The sequence below is a fragment of the Wyeomyia smithii genome, chromosome 2 (assembly GCF_029784165.1).
Source record: "Wyeomyia smithii strain HCP4-BCI-WySm-NY-G18 chromosome 2, ASM2978416v1, whole genome shotgun sequence".
In the NCBI taxonomy this organism is placed as follows: domain Eukaryota; kingdom Metazoa; phylum Arthropoda; class Insecta; order Diptera; family Culicidae; genus Wyeomyia; species Wyeomyia smithii.
Window position 1 is genome coordinate 206,769,849 of NC_073695.1, and position 27,251 is coordinate 206,797,099.

Here is a 27,251-nt window from a genome sequence, read left to right on the forward strand (position 1 = left end):
GTTGTCTCTTCCTTGCGTCCCAAGTATGATGACAGTTCTACAAGGTATGCTATTCACGTCGATGCATTAGTATTAGTGATCGTTATGAACTTTTTCCAATTTTGTATGAATTTGAAATGATTTTGCATTTTAAACTAAACTTATAAAACATACTTTCCTGAAAAGTTATAGAAATGATGTTTAAACATGTTTTATTGTTGGGGAATACATAAACATGCTGCGGTTTAGGTAAAATATGCTGTTTTTCATTATTTTGCCGGTAACCTTTTTGCACTTTTCGTTTTTTTCTTGTACTCTAATAGCCCTTCTAAATAGAGTCGCTTATGTTTCATACAGTAACAAAAGTCGTGAGCTATGACAATAACTAAGATTATGCTCCAACTATTAGAAATATAGCATTATTATATATTTTATTTAGATATATTGTCGCAATTTCTCACGCTAAATCTAAATTAATATCAATTTCTAGTGTGTTTCAACTGAAGATTCATTCTCCAATCAAAAAAATCAGATATAAAACAACATAAAACGAGAAATTTCCAAAAATGTTCTGAATTCCATACAAAACGCGAAATTTTTTATAACGAGATTTGTTTGTGTGCGTGGATAGACAAAAATGTAGCATACCTTGTAGAACTGTCATCATACATGGCCTTGCGTCAGACTCTCGAAGTCAGCGAAAAGTGTAATGTCACTAGTTTTTCACCGCAGAGAGTGAGCAAGTACGCGAATGCAGAAGTGTTCCTTCCGTTAGCTTGCAGTCGGAATCGACCACGGCAAATTAAAGCTAGTTCGCGTTTCGTGGAACAACGTTTAACGGTGTACGGTCCGGCCCGGAGTGACCCAGGTTTATTGATCCGAAAAGTGTGTAGCGTGCGTTTGCGGCGCTGTTTCGTTTCCCCGTCGAAGAAGGGTGGAGTGCATTTTTTTCCTCCCTGCTGGCCTGACTGGAATCCGCCTCGGTGTTCTGTGCTCGGGTGAAAGAAAATTTCTCCTCCCTCTAAGCGCTTAAAAAAAGTGATATGTGTACTGGTGCTTAATGCGGAGGTGCTTTTTCTGGAGTTAGTGAATGAATGAAAAGTGCGAGCTCAAGCAAAAAAGTATCTAGAGTTAAGTGTTCTGTTGTCTCACTGTTGCCTTAGGAGGAAAGTTGTAGTCAGTGCAGATTGCCAACTAGTTTGGCGATTGAAACTCAGCAGCCAGTGCTTCGTGTTGAGTGACTCCAGTAAAGCGTAAACCCCTAGTAAGGCAGAGCCAGTAACCATCGACAATGTCGTCATCCGGCGATTTTGGCAATCCGCTGCGGAAGTTCAAGCTGGTGTTTCTGGGCGAGCAAAGTGGTAAATATTCGGCTTCCATTCTAGCTTTAGATCCGTATCGGAACTTGTAGTAGGGGCGAAAAACATGTATCGAAGATTTGCAGACAGTGTGACGTGTAGCGCCTTTTGGTTGGGGGCCTCTTTCTCTCTCGTTGCAAAACCGTAATCTCATCGCTTCGTTTCTTACGGTTTGATGAATGCGCTGTCGGTCCGGTCAGTTGGGTTTCTTTTCAGAGAAAAAAGTGACTGTGGATGACTAATGTCCACGCGACTGATGATGTTCATCGGGGCCTCTCTGAGCTAATTGAACAGCTGCGAAGCAAGCTGAGTCGAGACCGAGAGGGCGTAAGGAATTTGCAAGTTTTGCTTTATATGATCACTTTAAAAAAAACAATAACAATCAAGCAAAGAAACAGAGAGGACTTGACATATTAACAGTAACAGAACTTAGCTCTTCTGGAGTTCAGAGCTAGATACTAAGTCTTGAGTAAATTTTTGTTCCGTTACAATACTTTCATTATCTTTCGGGGCTTGCTATTAGCGATAATAAACAGTATTAGAAGCTGCTATGGTACCTACTCAATCTCAATGCCAATCGAATAGAATGTTACGAAGACGGAGAATGAACCTAGCATCAATGAGCAAAGAGCACACTTTGTTAAATGTACTTTCCATAAATCTAAAGTTTTATGTATACATAAACTATACCAATAAACAATACCAATAGTATTGATGTTTTTTCTTCATATAGTATTGATGTTGTTCGCTTTTAACTGATAATGACAATAATAACACTATTCGACAATGACTCAAGATCATTTATTTCCTTTCTCCAAGAGATGCCTTCTAAACATTCTGTGCCTTACGAATCGATTGCCCAAACAACGTTGCAGAAAGTTTTTCTTGGGGCCAAACTTCTTGGCATGAGCATAATAATTCATTCAGGGTGTGATAAAAAACGGAGAAGCGAAGATAGGATTCAATCAACAAAAACCATTTTCTCAAAAGTCAAAAACTGTAGACATAGTGACGAACAAACATTACTAACATCGAAAAGAAAATTAACTCTCTAGTGCCCAGTGCCGCTTTCAGACACGCTTCAGTTGAACCTCTAAAAAGCTTTAATAAATACCTAAAAAATGTTAATAAAGATTCATAGTGATTTGACCGAGGTCCGTCTGAAAAAAAACTTGGGTACTAGAGGGTTAAGTTCAAAACCGCAGTTTTTCTTCTGCGTTTTAAAGTGTTGAAATCTTTTTCTATAAAAATCAGGTTGCTTGCGGTTTTAATTTAATTAGATTACACTGGTAAACACTGGTTTGGTCCTAGAGCTCCATTCCATTCCTGTGATTTTTGGTGCCCCTAATCAAGATAACTTTTTGAGAGACTTAAATGAGTTTTCCTGTAAGCCAACGTAGAAATTGACGTAAAGGTCAATTATGATTTTTATGCATTGGAATATTTAGTTTTGTTTTCGATTTATTATCCCTCATTTTTACCCGCTCTTATTCTACGATACAAGTATATTTTTTTCGACACTTTCTAGCTACTGATTCAAGCATATGCTTAAGATTATGTTGACCCGATCAACCGTTTTGAAAGGGACGTCTTTTTTCCATGTCGTACTTCTTGAAAATGTTTCACATGAAGCTTTAGTGAACACAGATTTCGTGACAGTTGCAAACCGATGAATTCAAATATTTTCCGAAATGGAGCAACCTGCCAGGAAAGCAGCTGATTGGGTTGACCAGTGACTATTAAAACTTCTTCGGTAAAGTTGTAGATGATAACTTTGTCTTTCTGAAAAAATGGGCACATCGAAAAAAAATTCTGTTCAAGAAAAAAATAGAAAAGTTATTGAAAACTAATTATCTGTAAAAGCTCATTTTTTATGAAAACTGTAAAAAGTTAGCTAAACATCTTCACGAATGCACTGCTCAAGGTCCTCTCTATGATATCGGAAATTTTATATTACAACAAAAATAACTTCAATGCATTTTTATGTCTGTGACAATCATTTTCAAAATCACAAAAAGCTTTGCGTATCACATATACTGCCGGTACCCGCATAACTGTCCCATACTGGTTTTGGTTACTTTTGAGTTATCATCGGGAATCGACATAGGGTAGATGATCCAATAGTTGTGGTAGCACCAATAGTTGCGATATCGCTTTTAAATCCATCGTTTAAATTATTGTGCATTTAAATAAAAATTATCAAATCGTCGCTGATGATCTGGCAGTCAGGCTCACTTCAGATGTTTATTTTCGTTGTTCTCGCAACACTGCAACCATCTCAGCCGCCACTGCGCTGTCACTACGGCTTACAAAAACAAATACATTGAAATCATTCCCGCAGTTCATGTTGTGTGAACACCGTGAACACGCATTTATTCTATGTGTTTGTAAAGTCGGAAGAAAGTTCGGAAGTCGGAAGTCCGACCCCGAAGGCACCCTTCACTACCTATTTTCTTATTTTGTCCACAAAGTTTTTAAGATATGTGTGTGTTTTTAGTACGATTAATACTCATATAATTATTTTCCCAGATAATAGATTAATATAGAAACTGTTTCACAGGTGAAGTTCGTTAATTGGTGATCATATTATCTATAAATTACTTATAAATTGGATCACAGGATATACTGTTCTCCTGTAGTTGCGGTATGTTCCGCATTTCTGATTTACGTTCATTAGAAAAGATTATGTGGGACTAATTGCGAATATTAAGGATAAGTAGGTACTAGGGGACATACTTAAATGATGTAACTTATCACTGTGGAAGGGGAAGGTTGGGTTCAAAAATTACCACACTTTCCCCTTCCCCCGCGTTTACATGATCGGTCACAAAGTCTGCCGCCCTCAGCCCTAAAATGCTACGTTACTTATGTATGACCTCTTAACCGATGCTTACTCACTGCTTATGGTCTTGTAATTCTTTTGTCGTGCCTTTCGCAGTATGTTGGTGTGAAACAGTCAGAAACTAGATGGCTCTTTTAGTAAACACTAACGTAGAAAATGTAGGCGCAGACATGGTACGAAGCAGAGGTAATAGACTTTAGCGTTTTTCAAGAGAAACACAAGAGAAAGAGACGTTTAGGAAAGTGTATAAAGTTTTACTTGAACAAAAAAAAAAGATTTCAAAAAAAAGTGAGTTGATATGGAAACTGTTATCTCAGATTTCCAAAAACCAAGGTTTATAGACAAACCCTTTAGTCGCCTAAGATTCTTCTAAGCATTTCAAAATGAGCGCTATTAGTCTTTTTTATGTCCAACATTGTTTTACGTTGAAAATGTTCCATAAACATGACTGAATTTTTGTTAGAAAAACTTTTTAAATCGTTCAAAAAAGATTTAGGTAAATTGACTATCGAAAAAATCAAAATTTAAATCACTTTTTATTTTACATGCATGTAGGACTCAAATTCAATTTTCCAATATCTTCATATGAAATTTCAAGCAATTTTCTAAAAGTCATTCCTTTACAACTTTTTTCAATATCAGTCAATATCCAGATACGTTGGTTTATAAAAAAAACTGCTCAAAAACTTCAGCCCTTTTGAAATGTTAGTCTAGAGAAATGTTATAAAAACCATGCAAAATTGTTTAGTTTAATAAAACCTACATACCCACAAATTCTCACTGAATTCTGCCAAAATCTGATCAAGTTGGTGCATAATCCGTCTCTTGGTTAACTTCGTGCATTTTTGTATTCACTTGCCAACCTACTAGTCAACCGATTAAAAACAACATGATGAATACTAAAACAATTAAAAACCACTTCAAGCGAGTTAAAAACCTTCATTTAACCAAGCAAACACGAATGTTTTATATACCGCAACTATAGGAGCACGCATTCGCAACTATAGGAACTCTACCGCAACTATTGGAGCAAAAGCGTACAGCATATTTTTGTTAATTTCAAGCCTCAAAACGTGTTTAAAGTCAATTTTAAGGTGCAAAACTATCAAGTAGAGCCCATTTCAACAGAAAATAATGAAAAGTACCAGCTAGACTCGTTTATCTTAGCCAAAACATGGCTAAACATGCATAACTCGTGCTTAGCTCCTCCACTATTGGGTCATTTACCCTAATTGTTATCATATTTTCTGGAAAAAAAAATTAAAATTGATACTTTTGTATGGAAAAACATGGAAAAAATACCAAGTTGTTTTTGTCCCATATTAAAAGTACCCGCAATACAGTCCCACTGCATAGTGGTACAAACTTCAAATATATAATTTTGCTCCAGATTAGTGTATATCGAATTATTTTAGGCATATAGAAGTATGTCATTTAATTAACTACACTAATGTTGTTTTTTTGTAATACAATCTACGTTGCCAATGATACCGCCGGTTACTGGTTGAATTTATATGTGATGGGACAGAATATGCGGGTACTTTTGAAATGTACCCGCATGTTTTGTCCCATTTTGCCTTTTTTCAAGTTATATAACGTAAAACCAATTCCATCCATGGTTTTTTGTTCTCAACGATAAACTTGTGGTGCCATGGAACTGTTATGGTCATTGGTTCTGGATGTAATTGCTGGAAATCCGAAAATTCACGAATAACGTTAAATCGCCGTTTGCTCAACATGTTGTTTTTCATTATGGGACAGTTATCCGGGTACCGGCAGTATAGGTGCTAATGATTTCGAGTGTAAAAAAAATGAAAAAAAAACATAAATTTTCTGGAAAAAAATAGAAAAATTAGGGAGTTTTATTTTTCGAGTTGACTAGACACCCTGTCCTGGAATGCAATGCTTAATTTGTGTTTTTTTTTTTAAATAAGGATTTTACGTTTGTTATCCAAGTTATAAATAAACCCTTTTTACTTTCTGGAAAAAAGTGAATAAAACACCTTGTGTAAATTCAAATATTTTAATTTTAAAAATGACGAAACAATTTTTTTGAATAAATGATAATGAAGTGAGATAGAACTCTTTCGAGTGTTGCTCTACATTGCATAGAGAAGGGTAAATAATAAGTTTTTGAGGTAGTTTTCGAAGCATGATGCTTTGGTTCTAGTAAAAAAACACTAAAGATGTTTACGCAGCGAAGATGAATCGTGGGAGCTAGAAATCGAGATGACCCAACGGGCGACTTGCCGTTGGAAGCGCGGCCTCTTGCGAGTGAATAACTAGTTTTCTAGGTGAGCTCACCACTAGGAGCTATCATCGATAACAATAAACATGCGGCTCCATAAATGGTCGTTTGAGCGCCGTTTGATTCAGTTCGCAGTAAATCAACCTCTTGTAACAGTGATCGGATGTACCGCTGCCCGCTGCTACTTAGTTAGGCCCGTCCTAGTGGCCATCAACCAGTAAACTGATTGGTTTTAGTAAAACCAGACTCTTATATTGTCCAAAGAGTACATTCCCGGTTAACTTGATATAATACTATATCGACCGTGTTAGGGAAAGTGATTAGAAATCTGCTTTTCAACAAAGATTGACCATTTTCAAGGCATCTTTTTATTGAAGGAAGTAGTGCCGCTGCACCTACCATCGACACTGCTGCCACTACCGCTGTAGCCACCGCTACTAGTACCTTCGCTGCTACTTAGTTAAGCTCGTCCTAGTGACCATCAACTAGTGAACTGATTGAATTGACCAACCAGATTACTACAAATCTGCGTTTAAACAAAGTTTGACCATTTTTAATAGTAGTGTTTACATAATTAAGGCTTGACAATTTTCAATGCCTGATTTCGCGTTTTAGTGTCTTATGGGGGCAGATAACAGAAGATGCCGCACTCTGTTACGCAACATTTTTTACAGTGTTGTTAGGTGTTTTATATCGCAGAAGGAAAAGAAAATTCTGTTCGTGCTGAGACATGAATATGAAATCAAATTTACAACCGTCTTTGTCATTGCGTTCTAACATTTTGAATACAGTATACTAAAAGAAAGAGAGCATGTTGACTCTTCTAATAATATTTCCGGACTACTTCGTGATTAGAGCGAATCTTACAATGACTACAAAACTCAAAAAAGACAAACAAAGTTTTCAATCAAAAATTCAAATCCTAAATAACGGTGGAACAATATATTTGTCATCCAAATACTCTAATGAAAGCAAAATTGTTCTAGCTTTGTACATGGTAAACCTAAAACTTGAATTTCAGTCGCTTCACATTGTATATTCGAGAATTTAAAGTTTCGCCCTTTACTATGCAACCTTTTCGATCTGCTCGGAAGTACCACCCTTTACTTTGCGCCTTATTTAGATCTGCTCGAAAGTATCGCCCTTTACTATGCAGCTTATTTTGATTGGCTCGACAGTATCGCCCTTTACTACACGCCGTATTAACGTTATTATATTGGAATACGCCCTTTGCTTTTAATGTTTATTTTGTTGACAACTTTGATTTCGCCCATTCATCAAGACGAAGTCAAGTTTCGCCTTTTACTAACGTAAACAACAAAAAGGGCGTATTCCTCATTCTATTTTGTTCTGATATAAAGTAGATTTCGCCCTTAACAAACATCGTACTTTTTCATAGTTAGAAAAGAGATACATTATTTTTTTGAAGTTTGAAGGTAGACAGTAGCTCACTTCATACGTTCTCGGTAAAATCTCTATTTGTTTACAGTTTGTTAGATTCGCCCTTATCACGAATTACTCCGGATTTGTTAGTATTGAATGTGTCCTCGAAAGGACAATTTATTTTTCAGTTTAATTTTTTTTCACGTTTTTCAATTAATTTCGGGTATGATGCTTGTCGCATCTCTGTGCTATCCCCGATAGTGGGAAAAAGTAGGAGGGTGGTATTCAAGACACGACCGCATGACGTTGGACTACGGTATTCTTATATTCCATTAAAACAAATAATAGAGAGAATTGCAACTCTAGTATTTGCTGCAATTTTATCTAACAGTGCATTTCTGAATGCTGAGACGTTAAAACGTTATAAATAATAATATATACTAAAAGAATGGATATCTTTTATTTAATCGCTGTCATTTCATACATATTCGAATCAACCCTTTGTTTGCTGCACTACCAAGACACGCATTTAATTGAGCGAATTGGTAAAATTTTCCTATCTAAGCAAAAAGCAAACTTTACAAAACTATCTGAAATTGGAGCCCAGAACGATTCAAACGAAAATTTTAAATTTGAAAATTGTTTGACATTTAATCGATAAAACTCATGCTAGGTTAGTTCCAGCCCAGCATATAACTTCATGTATTTGAAAAACAAAAACGTTTGGTTCAATAACTCAATATAGCAAGAGCTCAATCACACGTTTTTCGGTAGTTGTTATCAAGGTTTGGGCGAGTGACAGGATAATATCTTAACTTCTTCAGTTGTGATTTAGAGCATTTCTAATTGTTTTGTTATTTTTCACGATAGCGACAAGTTTGTTTCTTTCTCTGTGGGCGAGAAACAAAATCAAAACCGCGCACCGAGAAACAAAAACGAAAATTTAATGAATGCTCATTGAGAAAACTTGCAACTCTTTTTACCAATAATTTATGATACTCAAAAAACCCGTTTTGATCTAAATCAAATTTCTAGTAAATAAGTGTTGATCATTCATTGGTAGTAATTTTCCCTCGATGAATTAAGACTGGCTGAAGAAGTTAAAACGCTGCTGTAAAATCAAATTCACAACTGTGTTCGTTAAGACATTTTAATATTTTCAATGACAATAATAATCTTCGATAAACACCCGCTATAGTTATTCACACACATGCTATAACTATCTAAACACGCGTTAAAACTATTCATCCACACGCTGTAGCTATAGTTTTTTATACACACATGCCGAAGCTATCCATACACACGCTATTCCTTTCCATACATCCGATACAACTATCTATACACACGCATAAGCTATCCAACCATGTGCTATTACTATCCATACATACGCTATAACTAATCATTACACACGCAGCAGCTATCCACACACAAGCTATAACTATCCGTACACACGCTTAAGATATACACGCAATAGCCATAATATGCTACACATGCTAGTGTCTTACACACGCTATAGCTAGCCATACACACGCAACAGCGCCATCCCTATCATCGCAAATGTCATAGCAATACAGATGCACATACGCTATATGTGCACACTGCACACACACTAAATGGCGGTAGCTTTCCTAGTGGTGGTGCTGGCTCGTGCAGTTTCTGGCAGTTCTGGCAGTTTCGTGCAGTTTTCACCCAACGATATCTGAATTGGATTACCGCTGGTGGGGTCCAACTCAGATCCAAGGAGAACCGAACTGAATGAAGAAATGCAGCTGCCCACTACCTCCGCCGCTGCTGCTGATTATACAAGACCGGCCTGGTGGCCTTCCACTTGTTAACTGATGAGGCCTTCCACTTGCTATGAGACGACACAAGCTATTATATAGCCCAAAGCAAAAATCCATCCGCGAGCAAACAAGAAGCGAGCTTGTGATTGGTTGAATGTGCACGACTTTTAACACAACTTTTAACTAGTTTAGTATCGAAAACATATTTAAATTATTATATGACAATCTTGCGCAATATTTCCCCTATCAATCAAGCCATTGGTGTTTAGAATCTGTTCAGTGGTAATGATAAAAGAAGCATTTTAAAACGGTGTTGAAACACCTGTTGCAGCTACCGAAAGCGAGCTCGTTATTGGTTGAAAGCTGCGAGACTGTTTACAAAGTCAGATCGGTTGTATCCGTTAGTGTCGACTGTGCTTGTGAAGAGAGGTGGTGATTGGTTGCTCGATATGATTTAGACAATCGATGTGATTTATCAATTTTTCAATAGTGTATCTCGAACAATAGGTTATTTTTGTTACATAAATTCAACCGTAAAAGAATTTCTGATCGGTTGATGCCAAAACCTCGAAATTCTGAAAAGAAATGACTGATATATAAGCGCTCAAAACCTGACCACTTTTCCCTGGTTTTCCCCGGTTGAATTACTAGATTTTCAAATTCAGGTGCCTAACTTCGATATAGACGTTAGTCCAACGTCAAAAAAACTTTTCTGAAAACACAGTGAAAAGATGTCAGGGTGGCGGGGGGAAATCAGTGAATATCAGGAAAACTGAAAAAAATCGGGAATAATTTTTAAACGGCTCTTTAGTGCTAGAAAAAAAATTTTTTTTTCAACATAAAAGACTAAAGCGGGACCTCTACTGTTTGGGTTAATTTTTCACAAGGGTTTCAGAATTGCTTTCATCTACGTTGCACTTTTTTGTGCTGAATGCTGAAAGATATCAAGAAAATTATAGTTATATTTCAGGGGATTTTCACATCGAAAATTTGCCGTACGACAGATTTTGTGTGCCAACCAGGGCTCAACATTTTCGAAACAAAACAATGAAACTGATTACTCCGCGTTGTCACTTCGATTCGAACAGTTTTTTCTTCCAGCTGCTGTCATCGCTGTCATCGAATCACTTCTTTCTCTCTTCCCCGTCTGTCGTTCATCGGATAGTTTCAAATGAAACTAAAGACTATTTCAATTGACGGAGCGAGTGACGGAGAGAGAGACTCTTTCCTTTCCTTCAGCGTCTCAATTGAAACTAGCACTGCATCGCGTCCTTTGATGCTAGTCGTTAGATGCTTTCTAATACCGCAAGCCGCAGTTAAAACGGCAATGGCATCCAATGAATATGTCACGCCAGTTCCGATCAAAGTTTCGGAATATTTCTCGCTGTGATCACTGGCGCTGCGTAATTACTTCGGATTGTGAAACTGGTTTTGGTGTTCTCTGTTTCATATCGCCATGGTTTTCTTTTCTACCTCGTCCATATATTTGCGCGAAGTACTGTGTGGAAGCCCCCTATCTCCGTTAGCGCTCATTGTCATTTTCTATTGAGAATCGTCATGTGAAAGTGACGGTGATAATCTTTTCTTTCAATTGAAACGCATTTGTATCAGTTTTAGCCCTTCAGTTGTCAAACTCAAAGCAAGAGCTTCCGAGTAGGGGTGACATTGCGCATTTCGTTTCGAGCAACTCGAACAAAACTAAATGATCGTTGGAGGGCGTTATGTTTCGTTTTTGTATTTTTTCGACTTTGCGGGTTAGATGAGCCGCAGGACAAATGACAATGACAGCTCCTTTTAAGCTTGAAGCATAACTGGCAGTATATGACCTACTCGAAAATAGCAAAAATCGTTCGAATCGAGCTGCGTAATGCCACCCCAGTTTTGTGACTCACGAAGAGCTTGAGAATGATACAAAAGCTTTTTCAATTGAAAGCGACGGGTCAAAGCGTCACTATAACCTGATAATTGTCAATTGAAAATGACTTTGTCAGACTCTAGTGCCAATACCCCTGTTTGTGTGTTGGCAAAATACAGCAGTTTTTCGCTGGAGAAGGTGCAGGCCAATATAACCACCGCTGATGGTGCTACTACCACACAAAGGAAGCCTTTTACAAGAGGAAGTACTGTCGCTACCGCACAAAGGCATCTTTTTATTAAAGAAAGTAGTGCCGCTGCATCTTCCGCTGACACTGCTACAACTACTGCATCCACCGCTGCTAGTACTACCGCTGCTTGTGGCTATCCACTAGTAAACTGATTGGTTTGAGCAGAAGCAGGCTCATATATAGACTAAACAGTGCATTCTCGGTTAACCAGGTATAATATTCTGTCGACAATCAGAGGTCGCAATGGGCGTTTTAACAAGGCTTAACAATTTTCAATAGTATAGTAAGATAGGACAAGATAGCTTGTCCTATCTTACTATACTTTTTTTTGCTTTTCCTTTTCCGTATTCTTTCATCGTACGTTAGATAATTTAAAATAAACTTAGGTTGCATAAATATACTTTTAAGCATAAATATATGTAAAATACACATGAATATTACAATCTTGCTCTAAACCAATCATTGGGGCAGCATGGGTCACCAAAGACGGGGCAATATGGGTCGCATTGACAGTTGATTCTTGGGTCAATGGGTCAATTTAGCGAGGGCGTGGAGGAGTTCTTTGAAATGTAGCTGGAATTAATCGGCGAAATAAATTTAAATAAATTCTCATCGGCAGTATTTCATTAAGCCCGAGCCCACACAAATTTGTAGGTAAAAGGTGGCTACAGCAATAACTTCTCTTTTTCTTTGTACATTATGTTCATTATTTTATCGCTCACAAGTCCAGAGAAAACATCACAGCTGTTGCGAAGAACAATAAACCAAAACAAACAAGTTTATTTATAAAGGAAATTTTTTGATTTGTGTTTGGTTTTACGTTAGCTTCTACCTACACAATTGTGTGGCTCAAAGGGGTATAACCTGGACGCGATGACTTCTCATTTTTCTAGCTTATCCATAGGCTTTTTTTGTTATCCGTACAAAGTTACTGAGTTACCCACTTTACCCCTCAAGTTGACCCATTTTGCCCCATTTTTTACAGTGCGAATATTTTTTTAAAATTCTGTAAAATCGAACCAGAGTGGATTTTTGTTATTTTGCGTAATTCTATAAAATATACATAAAATCAATAGAATCATTTGAAAAGTGGACCAAAACTAACTTCAGTTACAAAATATTGATTTTTTTATAGGCGACCACCTTACCATATAACACTTCGGACAATCAAATATAAATAATAAATGAATGATGCATAAATGATTTTCCGGGTCTCCTTCGAAAGTCAGAAAATCGAAAGGCAGAATCACGAAAGGCAGACTCACGAAAAGCAGAATTACGAAAGGCAGAATATTTCATAAGGCAGAATAACGAATGGCAGAATCACAAAGAGCACGAATGGCAGAATCAAAGAATGGTCTATTTTCTTTTAAACAATACACACTCGCGGCCTTCGGCCGACTCTATTGTCCAAGTGTATGCTGTCCTTACTCGCTACTGCTCGTTCGGACTTAACTAAGGGAAAGAAAACCTGTTTGAATAATCCTAGAAAACCAATAGATCAGTTGTTTGTATGCGAGAAGCCGCCGCTTCCGACGGCGGGTCGGCGGCCGGCTCGGACCGCGTAAACCACGGCGGCTTTGTGCCGCCTCGATTCCTTGCCTTCGATTATGCGTCTTCGCCGCATGAATTGTTTTATGTTAACTATAACCAACAAGCCGTTGAGACTAGTGTAAGTTATACCTAACATCGAAAGATTACTCTCCGCGATGCCATGAGAGTCTTGAGGAGCTGAGCCAAACCAGTTTGCGCGTTTCGGATCTAATAATTAGGCTTGAATTGCACCCCCTATCAGAACTGATCATTGCTGTGTGACTAGTTATTATGTCTGGTTACCAACCAATATCAAATAATAAATGTAGAGTAGCAGCTTTGATACCGTGACCAGGATTCGCACCAATTTGCCATCACGCACTTGGCTATCGTGAGTCAGGTTCTGCTATCACTGATTCTGCCTTTCGTGCCCTTCGAAATTCTGCCTTTTGATATATTCTGCCTTATGTGCACGGTCATAGAGTTCTGCCTTTCATGATTCTGCCTTTCGTGATTCTGCCTTCTGTGGCGAACCCGATTTTCCATTCGATTGCTATAAGAACGAAGAAAATCGGTTGAACACTCTTTTTCGAAAGAGTGTCCACTTTGGTTTCTGCTGAAGAGTTTTAGCCAATTAAATTGTCTGTCTGGAAAACTTATTTAAAAAAAAACTTTTTTAGTATAGCATCTCAAATTAAGTTTTTATTCCTTTAAACGAATGTTTAGACAATTTCCTAGAAGTCATATCTCGACAAATTTCCTGTATCTTTTGTCATTATTCAGCTATATTGATTTATCACAAAAGAAACTCAACCCTTTCAAATGTCAGTACAGATAAAATGCATTTGGTTAGGATAGTAAGGCTTATACACCCACAATGTTTCATTGAATTTTGACCATCGAGTTGGAGCGAAATCCCACTATAATTACTTTTGCTGAACATGAGATTCTATAAAGGCCGTTCTACTGCCACAAACCTAAATTCAATAGTGGAAGCAACGAAAATCCGACTTCGGCAAAGTTTTTTACCATTCCTAGGTGTGAAATAAGTTTTTCTGCAACTTTACGTGAAAAAAATTTTTTTTTGCAGTAGAAGAAATCCACACAACGTGTTATTTCTTCTTTGTACATAAATATAAATGAATTAGAGACTTACGAATAACTCTAGATATTAAGGTGATTACTGGTCACTATAACGCATTTTTCAGTAAAGCTGTATTCTTTTTCATTTTTTAGTAATTGAAAAACAATAAAGTAATTGATTATAATAGCAGAATTGCTACAATTTATTCAGAATTAATGATAACATAAATATTTTTTCACTCGGATGATATTGGAAAAAATTACTTTCACAGCGTTCTCTATTTATAAACTGGAAAAAGTGAACCAATCTGTTTGTGTTTATTTTTACAGTGATAGTCTTTTGAATGCGAGCCAAACTTCCTGCTGATGTATAATGAAAGCCACCAAACTAATTAACTCATTATTGTCAGAAACTTTCATTTCTCTCAAGTTCATGGTCGCTCTGCTGTTATTTGTGTTGTCACTAGTTTACTGTTGCTTATTGTTAAAGACTTTCTAGTATATGGATTAGTTTATGTGGGTCGTTTCCACAGCTCCAATAAAATTATCTCACGCAATTCTCTCTCTAAAGCTTCGAAAAAAAAAATGGTAAATTTCCATCTCACTCACATATAGACACAAACACGCCTGTTTACACAAAGTGCTACCGCCACACGAAAGCCCATCCATTGTTTGTCAGTTGGTGGCTGTGCTGTTAATGAAAAACTCTAATAATGATCTTTATTGTGCTCGGCTTCCACCGCGGTGTTTACTGGGAACAGCTTGCGACACGAAGAACGCCATTTATCATCTGGAATGAAACAAGCCGCTAGAGGGCTTCATTGAAAGCCGCAATTGAGCCCGACTCATCAACAACACACAAATCTTTGTCTCATTTCTAATATTTTTTCTTTTCTTTTTTTCCACGGTTCTATTTTTAGTTGGGAAAACATCGCTTATCACCCGATTTATGTACGACAGCTTCGATAACACATACCAGGTAAGTGACAAACGAAAGTGATCAACGTAACTTTTACATGAGGCACTTATTTGCCGAATTTTATTTTGTGTCTTCGTTGTTTCAACCACAGCTCGATAACAGCGCTTCCTGAGGGGTTTGCTGTTTTCCAGGTCACGATCGAAACTCCTGTAACGATCACCAAGAATGTAGTAAAATATTGAATTTATTTTATGTCCCAACCATAAACCTATTACCTCCTAGCTTGGCTCTTGTGGGATGCTCTGTTCGTTTCCGTTCAGTCAGTCCTGTGCCGGCATCCAGGTTAGCCATCTCGAAACGAGTTAGTTTCCTTGGTTTGGTTGTTATTCGTGTCAAGTATATTCTGTTTTACGACTCGTTTCCAGGACCTGCTTCTGTTTGGAATTGAATTCCCTAATTTGATAGTGGCAGCACCGAACGACTGTGTCATGATACGGCGAAAGAAAAATTGTTCTTAATTTGGGTAGACTGTTGATCTCTCAATCACAACCGTCTCAGCTACAATTGTAATCCTATTTAAATTAATGACCGCTACGAAGCCTTGATTCTCTCTCCGGTCGGATGATTGTTGCCGTTGGAAAATGTTACTAAAACACTACCACAAAAAAACTTCGATGAAAGGGTGACAAGAGTGCTGGCCCCCCTAGGCGTGTTTTTTCTTCTCACAATAAACAGGAAAGCATTAATACAATGAATATGTCCTACTCCTGAGTCATTCCATGCGTCATGACGGAAACATTACTTGATTCTGATTGAACTTTACACATTAGTTAGGTTTGAATTGTTTTGGTCTCAGCGTTTTTCGTAATAAGAGTAATTTTGGACTCATTATTGATACATAGCACCTTTTGAAAAAGTTATCGGGATCTTTAATGATGAACTTATTTTATAAAATGACACCTCTGTAGATACCAAATAACTGGGCATTTTCACAGCTAAAACGCACATGATCGGATCAGGTTGGGTTGCGAAGTAGTGTGAAAATGCTCTTCTGCGGTATTGCTGAAATGAACGACTTCGATTTATTATTCATTGCGCCGGTAGACGTTGTAAATTTCGCTTGCGCTGTTCCTAGAGATGGGATTTGTTTTATGCAAATGAAAACGTCTGCTAGGAGCACGACTAAAATATAATGCAGCAGTCGCCATTATTCGTCATGCTGATGAGATGATAGCTTTATACATGTTAAAAAAAATCGGGGGAGTCGTTTACTTCTACTATCCTTGAGCAAAGTTTGTTTCTTTGAAGATTAGTTTGGTTGAGGAATACGTCTAACTGATTGAAAAGTCCGCCATAAAATCTTTTCTCCTGTATATTTCAAGCACGGCTTCGACCTTACTATGTTACGTATTGAAGATAACTATTATGTTAGGACTTTAGGACCTAAAACATCAATTTCTCAATTTTAAATGGTACCGTTTGACCTATAGAGAATTATATATTATATATACAGGGTACATGTTCTTGACGTAGAATTACGTGTCACGACAACCTCGGGGTGCAAAGTAGAAAACCGAGAGCGTCATAAAAACTGTACAATTTCAAATGCTCAAAACTCAGTTAGTGTTCGATAAATTTCCTTCTTTCTTACAGCAATCGATTGAAAAATTAGTTATGCATCCACTAAAATACAGAAACTTGTGATTATTTTAGGCTAACTGTTGTACTATTGAAAAATGTAGGGCCACGTTGAACGCATATTTCGAACAATGGCACACCAATGGCACTTTTTAATGTCCAAAAATCTTTGATTTTTAACGATTAGTTTTTTGTCGCTTGTCACAATGATAAAAAGAGTTATTCTTGAAGCAATTTCCTTTCTCAAAGATTTTAATGCTTAAAAACCATTGATTTTCAACGATCATTAATTTTTTATCGCTTGTCAAACAGTGCTAAAAAGAGTTATTTTTGAAACAATTTCCTTTCGCAAAGCAAAATTCAATTGCACTCACGCTGTTCTACAACTTCAAATAAATGATTTCGGGGCGCTAAGGAGTGCTATTGGTGTTGTCACAACAGTGGCTCCCGGTAAACCTGTCAATTTTCTTGTTATTGAGAATTACCATTAGCGCCACTTGCCAATTGCTTGGCATAATAGTAGAACTCACACATTTCTTAGTTTCAAGATTTCATTCATTTCAAAAAACGTGTTTGTTTCCTGAGACGGGCCGATTGTAATTTGTTTACCTTTAGCTCAGGATCCAGCGTGTTTGGCTAGCTCTCCTGGCAATATCAAGCGAACGGAAATCGGGAATTGGCTGCTCTGCCGCTTTATTTGTTTGACATTCCGTCATAATGACATGGCCTGGTTCACAAAGTTTCTTTAATTCACTCGGTTATTGGCTACCGCTCTCCAAATCCTGCAACACCGTGTACTCCCCGCTAGATCTGGTCTACCCATCTTGCCCGCTGCGCCCTGGTCGTCGTCTTCCTACTGGATTCGAAACAAACACCATCTTCGCAGGACAATTGTTCGGCATTTTTGCAACATGCCCTGTCCAGCGTATCCGTCAAGCTTTGGCCACCTTTTAAATACTGGGTTCACCGTAGAGTTGCGCGAGCTCATGGTTCATTCTTCGCCTTCATTTTCCGTTCTTCTGCACGCCGCCAAAGACTGTCCTTAGTACCTGTCGTTTAAAAATTCCGACCACTCGCAGGTCCTCTTCGAGCGTTGTCCACGTTTCATGCCCGTAGAAAACAACCGGTTTTATGAGCGTTTTGTACAGGTTACACTTCGTACGGCGGCTTAATCTGTTCGACCGCAATTGCTTGTGGAGCCCATAGTAGACACGACTTCCGATGGTAATACTCCTCCGGATCTCACAACTGGTGTCATTGTCCTCAGTCACCAGAAGGGTTTGCAATCCCGGGAACGATTTCCCGGGAATTACCTTTTCCCGGAATTCCCGAATCCCGGGAATAGAAATATTGATTCCCGGGATCCCGGGATTCCCGAGCTCCTCGAATTTTTTTCCATACAATATTGCAATAAAACTAAATATCGTATCAAAACGCGAAACTTACGTCGTAAAAGCGTGAAGCAGCTTCAAAGTGTGCATCATACGAGGCAAATATTTCTTTGAAATGACGATCAATATTTGCTTGCCGTGTAATATCAAATTATTCGCTTTAACTAAATTGTTCAGTAAACGAAAAATTAGGCAAATTTTTGCTTCGTCTAAAGTCTTTTTTTGCTAGATAGTTCGCTACCTAGCGGATAGTTGCTTGACTTTTTTCTTTGTTTTTTGACAAAATTTGTTGAAACATGTAAATTGATAAAAACAATTTAAACCCGTAAACTTATACGACCAGAAATAAATAAAATAAAAAAAAGTCAGTGTTACTTGGGTCGTGGCCGCGATTTCACATTAATTACGTAGGCATTCAAATGCTCTAAAACCTGCCTACCTAACACTCAGCTTTATCTTCAACAAACTTAACCCTCTAATATGATACCCCGCCGTTTTCGTCCACGACCTACCATAGCTATTTTCGGTCGATAGTGTAATACGCGGCTTTACAGTCGATGCATAGGTGCCGTCTGGAAGATCTCCCTTATGATAAAGATTTGGTCCATCGTAGACCGTCCTTCCACGAAGCCGGCCTGAAAACTTCCGAAAAATCTATTGGCAGCGGTGAGAGTCGACTGAAAATGATTTGGGGAAGCACTTTGTAGGTGGCATTCAGGACGGTACTCGCACGATAGTTCCCACAGTCCAATTTGTCGCCTTTCTCATAGATAGGGCAGATATCGGAAGAGTGGATGCTCCCGTAGCTGTTCTGTATCCCAATTTTTGCAAACTGGTGGCCAAGTTTTAAATTCCACTCCGAGGCCTTCCTTCCCAGCCGATTTATTGTTTTTCAGCTGCTTGATGGCATACTTAACTTCGCTTATCGTTGGAGCTGGCACGTCTTCTGCGTTTGTCGCACCGACGGGGGTCGTCCCACATGCCTGATAACGTTCTCCGCTCGCTGTTGATGGCTGTTTTGATGGTGTTCCAGCAGTCCTCGAGAGAAGCTTCCTCTTCCAGCAGCACAGCACGTTAGGATGCTTCAGTGGCGCAAGATTCAACCGGGGCGGGTTTCGGTGTCAATTTTAGTTAACAACGCCTAAACCATCACCAGGTAGTTGCCCGAGTCGACGTTAGCTCTCCTATAAGATCTGACGTCGATGATGTCTGAGAAGTGCCGACAAAGTAGGCTCTACACACGACCATGTTCTTGGAGGCGACAAAGTCGATAAGTCTAAGGCTCATTTCGTTGGTCAACTGGTGCGCGCTGAACCGTCCAATCACCAGTTTGTATGCCTCATCCTGGCCGAGTTGACCGGTGAAATCCCCGATGATGATCTTGATATCATGTTTTGGGCAGTGGTCGTACTACCGCTCCAACTGCGCGTAGTATTCACCCTTGTCCTCTTCGGTACTCCCGAGATGAGGCCTGTACACGTTTATGATGATGATGTTGAAGAAACGGTCCTTGGTTCTCAACCTGCACATTCGAGGGCTGATTGACCATCGCCCAATCACCCGTTTCCGCATCTCGCCCATCACTATAAACGCTGTCCCAGCTCATGTGTTTTGCCGCAGCTCTGGTAGATGGCATGACTCTTTCGAAACGTACGTTCCATTAAGCCCTTCCAGCACACCTACTTCAGTGCTACGACGTCGAATCTGCGGAATTTCAATACTTCGGAGAGCACTAGTGTGCTTCCTTGGAAATTGAGAAATCGGCACAGTTCCACGCAGTGTTGTTAGTCTCGCTCGTAAGCGGCATGCAAAACCTCATGTGAGGTTCTCGGTGATGCCGCTTTCACACAGTAGAGAATTCTCCATTCAAGCTATTGCTCGTTCTTTCTCGCTTTCTTTCTTGCTTGCATTTACTCCCGAGATCATATGCACACACTCCCGCCTACTCTCCTCGTGTGTACTCGAGCACAGTTTCTCAAACACTCCTCCTAATCAAGCAATTTTATTCGAGTACTCCTACTCACTAGCAGGAACTCGCGTACTCTTTTACGGTAGCTGAGTAGCAATACGAAAGAGTTTGTTCGTGTCGGTGCGTGCTTGCAGCTACTCAGGTGAATGCATGAAGAAGAAAGAGTATCTCCAAAGCCTGTGTGCAAAAAACTTAAGAAGCGTAGCATATGTCTCGTTCTCAAGCTGAAAGGAGAAGGAAGGTTTTGCTTCTCGCTCAATTTGCAACGCTGGTTCCACGTCCCGAGTTTCCAATGGTTAGTCCATTCTCGTCGCGTAGGTCTGTGCCGATTGTTCCAGTCCGGATTTCTTTGTTCCTCGTTCATTACTTGTGAGAATTTTACGGTGGCGGCTTGTAAGGCCTGCGCACCAACCCCCTGTCTCGTTGGAGGGCCATCGTGCACAATCCCTGACAGCTCCATCACCTCGGTCAACATTGACGACAATGCTATCCTTGTCGCGGCTAGGTAATTGAAACATGATGCTATTCCAGCAACGCAACTTAAAAAATGCATTACTGGTTTGGTCACATCGTTTACCCACTTGTTTCGCTTCTCACTCGCTACGGGTAGATTTCCCACAACTTGGATACAGGCCTTTTTATTTCCTGTCCACAAAAATCGCTCGAAAATAGACAATTATAGAGAGATTTCGGTTTTGTGTGCAATTTCGAAGCTATTAGAGCTAGTCGTTCTCCAACCAGTTTTTTCTCATTGCCAAAGCACTGTTGCGGACGACCAACACGGATTTCTTCCAAAACGCTCCTGTGCCACAAACTTGCTTTGCCTGACTAGTTACGTGCTTGATAGCTTCGACCAACGATGTCAAACCGATGTGATTTATACGGACTTTTCGGTTGCGTTCGATAAAGTAAATCATCGAGTCACTGTTGCCAAACTCGATCACTACGGATTTAGCGGCATATTGCTTCGTAGTAATCGGAACGCCGGAACCTTTCGAAGCTTCTCGGTACGACTTTACCTTGAGCACCTTAGTCACAGCTCTTTCGAAATTGATTGCCGTATATTTATACTTGTTTTCTTCCATTATATGCTGAAAACAAGAAGAAAGTTCAACAATATAGTCATGATACACACGCTGTACGGATTTCGATTCAAGCAATTAACAAGGATCACAATCCGTACGGCACAGTTTTTGTTGAATAAATACAATTTACACTATTTACCAGACAATATACAGCTCGAAAATGACAAAGACTTACCTTTTCCATCAATTTCAAAAGGATTCACAGAGTAAAACACTTATATCCCATTTGAAAAACGTTTTTATCTGAAGAACGTTTTCTTAGTAAATTCTCTAACGATACAACGAAATGGCAACTGAAACCGATACACGATTGATTTTTCATTTTTAATATTTTTATTTCATGGCCTACTGGCGCATAGTTTAATTTAACAGAAGGTCAACAGCTCAACGGACATGTACATGTAACTATCATATGAATTTTCATTTTTATAATGCTTAAAACTGAAGAAAACCATCAAGGTGTACGGATTTCGATACTGTACGGGTTTCGATCCAGCACGGTATTATTTATTGTTATCTAGAAGTATTTGTCGAGGTTTTGTAGAATTCAACGTGAAGAAAAAGTTAATGGGAAGCCTGAGAATAAACCCATACTTAAGTCCGTTAACTTTAAATGGCCCTGATTCTTTTTTGTAACCAGCGACCACGGAGTTACACATGAAAAATAATTAGAAATAGAACTTTTGCCTATTTCAATTTCCTACTCTCTATAATTTTGCCAATCTGTGCTGATAGGATGATTAGCTACTAGTTACAATTGAAAAATGTATCAATCCACTACCTCACACCTGGGAAATGGTTATGTTAACAGTTTCGACAGCATATTCAGCGGTACTAAATATTAAACAACGTGTGCACCGCACTTCCATCGAACAATATGCCACCAATGTATAATTCATCGTCCTATTCACCGGTTTCTCGGACAATATTATTTTATGGGATCAGTCTAGCAGACGATAATTCAGAACGGGACGGTAAATATTTTTTTTATTATTATTTACCTTTTTCATCGGTCGTTCGCTAGAGGTTTATTATATTGATAACTAATCAATATACCAGTCTGAAACTGTTCAGGTACACTCGAATGCTGGCTTGTGCCTTGCTGTGATCTGTGCTTGACCAGAACTGTATAATATGCTTTCGTTGGTAGGAGCACATCATCGGTTGCGATGATGGGACATAAAGCTTTAATACATTTCATGCAATCAGTAATGAACATTTCCAGCTCAGAAACGCTGCAATTTTATCTCGAGTTTTAGTTTGAATCAAGCAAACAATCATATATTCAAAAATTGAATAATTTATTGTTAAAAAATCATTATTTGAATCAGATAGTTTGAGACAGAGTTTGCTATTCAAAAATTTGGTTGGTTGGAAAAGACAAGGAATATCATTGATTTCCTATTCTGTTTTTGTTGTGCATTCGGAGATCTAACATGTCTGTTCTAAGCCTTCCTTTTTAAAGTTTTTTCCTCGTCGTCTTTGATTTTCTTGTCAGATTAGTGAGATATTCTTCAGCAGCTAGCTGTAATTTCAAACTGCATGCATACTAGCGCCACGTAGCTGCTGAATTCCATATCAACCTGTACGCCAATCAAAAGTCCTTGTTTTCCTGAACAACTATGCTGGAATGCACATCTTCTCTTTAACATTTTTGCCGAAGACGGTAACGTTCTAAGTACTCGAATCCATGAGATAGATTAAGTTCCAAATACGCAAAACTACATTCACATTAGCACCCAAATCGAATCATAATTTGCACCAATTTAAAACCCTTGACAAACTTTACTGGGAACCGCAACTCTTTAAACGCTTCCATCAACATTTCGGAACACCTTTTAGTCATAAGTCAAATTTTATTTTATTCCAACGTTGCTCATTGCAGTAGGTAATAAACAAAGCTGAATTTAGGAAAAGGTATGCAAAGCGTCACATAGTAGTGTGTTCATATTTGAAAGGCTAAAAATCATAGAACTTTTCTCAAAAACCGAAAATGTTTGCTTGAAATTTCACTGAACACTATCATGGCTGGCTCATCTCGCAAAAAAAGCAATGAGGCTGATAATAGACTTAGCCAAAAAATAAAATCTTTGTCTATTGGAGTTAAATCCTGAAAAAAATTGCTGTGAAACTATTTTTTTTCTCGAATACCTGTCTTTTTTGGTTCTTGGTCAAATTATTGAATGTTCGTATTTCTAATTGCCGATAGGAAAAATGATAGCTGTCACGAAGTGAAGATGGGGAAATAAAATAAGTATTTTATTTTTCACTTCACAACCCTGCACAAGGCCTTTCGATGATGTTCGTGAGTTTAAATTTCTGTAAAGCGACTCCATCCTATGTCAATTGGCTTAACAAGAGGAACAGAGTGGTACTGACATTCAAGCCTCTCGTACAGGGAAAATTTCAATCTCGCTGGCTGGAAAATCGTATAATTGTATTTGCAATAGTAAAATACTTAATGCAATTGTTAGTTTTTTTTCTCCATTTCAATTTTTTTATCTTTATTTTTTTACGGATGGCGGCTTGATAAATGAATTATACTTGCACCACATCGACCTGCCAACTAAATCAACACGAAACACCCGCCGTCAGCGACCTTTGGGTGAACAATTTATAACCGGTGCAAATCGATAGAACACGTGAGAATTTATGACAAGTATGGCCTTATGAATGGAAAAAAGTCGTAAAGAGACTGCGGCGCGTCTATCCTATTCAACCTGAGCTAAACGTTATGAGACGGTCTCGACATTTAATTAGAAAGTTATTAAATTTTAATATAATCCATTTAAACCGCCCTCCCTACGCAAGTGGAGAAACACTCCCGATTTTATTTCATTCCTCTGACTTTAACGCAATCAAAACAGTAATTAGGAAATCTGACGTTCTTAGAGTGCCATATTCCACTGACATCTTTTATCCATTCGCGAACAGCAGCTACTTGAGAATAAACACCGCGAAACCCAGCCTCGGCACACTTATGACCCCAGGAAACTAAACCAATAAGTTTTCGTTCATCCGCTAGAGGTCCACCGGAATCGTAGGCACACGAATCCTTCCCTTCCTCCGGATAACCGGCGCAAATCCTTCGCTCGGTAACACGGCCTTTGTATGCCTCCTCACAGTCACCAAAATTTACAACCGGAATACTGGTGGCGCGCAAACTGGTTCTTTCCCATCCTGACACCTGAAGACAGCGCCAAAATCGTAATCCGGCTCATTATATAATGGATGTGGAATGGATTGTTTTATTGCAAACAACTTTCCTCCATTGTTACAATAGGTAGAACCAAATCGAATTTTAGTAAATGCTGGATCTGGTTTTATGCAGTGTGCGGCTGTTATGATCCAGTTTTTCCCAATGACGACACCACCACAGAAATATCCTGAGTTATCATTGAGGGACACTTGAAATGGAACACCGGTGATGTTGATTCCGTAGCCGCCTGCGATACGTTGTTAACCACCGTTGTGTTTGCAAAGGCTCGGGTCGGTGTTCACACTGTCAAGCAGGATCCCAACTAGAGGAAGTGTGTAGAAAAGTTGTACCATCGTGTAGGTAGTTTACGGATTCTGTGGATGAACTGCGCTGATAGGTTTCGACGGCACTCATATGCAGTACTGAATGAAGAAATTTTTTTTACTGGAAAGATGCCATCAAACATTTATAGCGTTCCGTTCGTGAGAGATTCAGGGTGATAAAGGAAAAGATATATAACTTACAAACAGTATCATACGACCAGTTAAATTTTGAAATGTTTATATTAATGGTGCCGTATCGGTGAGGAATTTCATTTCGAATTTTGAATAAATTATGAAAATATTTCATACCTAATATATACAGTAAGTAAACAGAAGTTAAATGCCCACCTCTACTAAAATGCGTTTTTTCTGTTATATGGGGAGGTCTTAAAGCACTGCCCAAGAGTTGAGCTGCGCTTATATCGCTCTTTTTGACTTTCGTAAAATTTTAATCAGGGTGGCGAAATTCTGGAAAACCTGTAAAATCAGGGAATGTTGGGGAATTCCATTTTCGATCAGGGAACTTCATGGAGAACTGAAAAACAATTGGGAAATTTTTTTCATCGCGACAAGATTCTTTTTTGAATGGCTTCTCAGCGTTAAAACGGATTTTTTCAGCATAAAAGTCCAATACGGGACTTCACTGTCTGGTTTCCCATCCCATCGAATGCTTTTTTCATTGGGATATCAGAGTTTCGTTCATCTACAGTGATTTTTTTGTTCTAAATGCTAGAAAATATGAAGAAAATTAATGTTATATTTCAGGGAATATCACGAAATGTCAGGGAATTTAGTTTTGAAAACTTTTTTGCCACCATGTAAATGCTTTGCGCACTATTAGGACTAAACTGTTCATCTTGTTAACGTGATTATTGATGGATTGGAGAAGTGAAGCTCTTGGTTTTTAAGGATATAAAATCAATTCTGTTTTTGAAGCACAACGAAAAATCTAGTGTGAATAATTACCGACTGCGTGAAGCTTTGTGTCGCATTTGCTTCACGTATAAACAGCTGAGTTACCAATTTTTATGTGGGAATCACAGGGGTCAAATTAAGAATTTTCAACAATTTCATGCAAATTGATTGAAAATTGATGTTTGAATAGGATAAAACATTCAAATTATTACACTGCATTCTTTCATTTATCTAATTAATAAATGCATGGGTGGAATGACAACATTAGACCTCTTTTTATCATAACTATCGTTGGTCACTTACCATCATCATCTATCCTTGCCCAGGATGTTCAAGAAACTTCGAATGCAACATTAAGCAATTAAAGGAAAAACTTTACGAATTACTCAGGGAGATAAAACGGGTACGCGCGAACCGTGGATGGAGAACTGTAAAAAGATTTAAAAGCACACACAAAATGAGTGTCGTAAATTTTGTTGATACTGTTACGCTATTTCGCGCAAAACACAAACCAAACATTGTTCACAACATTTGTTTGCTAGTTATTGTCATTTATGTATTAAACACTGTTGTTTTAGATCAGCTGTTCACTTGCAAGAGGTTACTGCGTTCGACGACAGAGCCACAGAAAAAGTAGTAATTTTACATATTTTTGGTAAGTTCCGTTCGTATGAATCCACTATTTGCTAGACAAGTCTGCAATATTATAACATAGTACGTATCGGCTTATCAATATGCGACAAAATAAAATTGGCCTTTCGTGATTCGACTCGTGATTGAAATTTTGGTTTTTCCTGATTATTAGTATAACTCCGCCGTTTGTGTTTCGCCCGTCTCTATCCCATTTTTTATCAATTTATTTATTATTTGACACGGTGCAATACAACTTGGCATTATGGTGACAGATACAAAATTATAAAATCTACTACTGTCTACTAGAGCGCAGGCTTGTCGTTTCTCCTCAGAGAATTGTCAGCGTGTAGTAGAATATCTTTCACTGCGAAAACAACAGCTCTTACACTGCATGCGAATAAAAAAATTCGAGGTTTTTTAACGCGGATTTTTGAATTACACAGTTTTTTGAATTACCGCGCTTTTTTACGTGTCATCGTGTTAATTCAGAAAATTTTACGTGGATTTTTGCGGGTTGGGAACCAAAAACGTCGAAGTGTTTATTGAGTAAAAGATTTAGTCAAGGAAAAACCTTCCGCCCTTCGGAAGATCCGGAATAGTCGTCGAAGAGGACAATTTTTAACACTGGTCGTAGAGCGTCTCGGGTTTTTTCTAAAGCCTTTCTTGATGGTTCATTTTACGCGGATGTTTAAATTAACGCGGTTTTTAACGCGGAATTTCCGCTTGAAAAAAAAACTGACTATTCTCAATAGAGTAATTTCCCGCTGTTGTTTCGCTCAGCTGTGGTGTAAGCAGCAAGTATGTTAATTTTTCTGTGAGCGGCAGAAGCACAGAACAAAGCAGAAAAAAGAAGTGTGGTGCAAA

General features: G+C 38.4%; 1 protein-coding gene across 2 annotated transcripts in view; it reads left to right on the forward strand.

Annotated features, from left to right (window-relative positions):
- The first annotated feature begins 664 nt into the window (after positions 1 to 664).
- The window catches only part of LOC129722250 (ras-related protein Rab6), a 59,972-nt gene continuing 33,385 nt past the window's right edge, over positions 665 to 27,251 (forward strand). For both annotated transcript variants that reach the window (XM_055675559.1, XM_055675560.1), the window contains exons 1-2: positions 665 to 1,340; positions 15,236 to 15,294. In XM_055675559.1, coding sequence (XP_055531534.1) covers positions 1,271 to 1,340; positions 15,236 to 15,294 — 129 coding nt within the window. In that variant the 5' untranslated portion in view covers positions 665 to 1,270. The remainder of the gene's footprint in view (positions 1,341 to 15,235; positions 15,295 to 27,251) is intronic.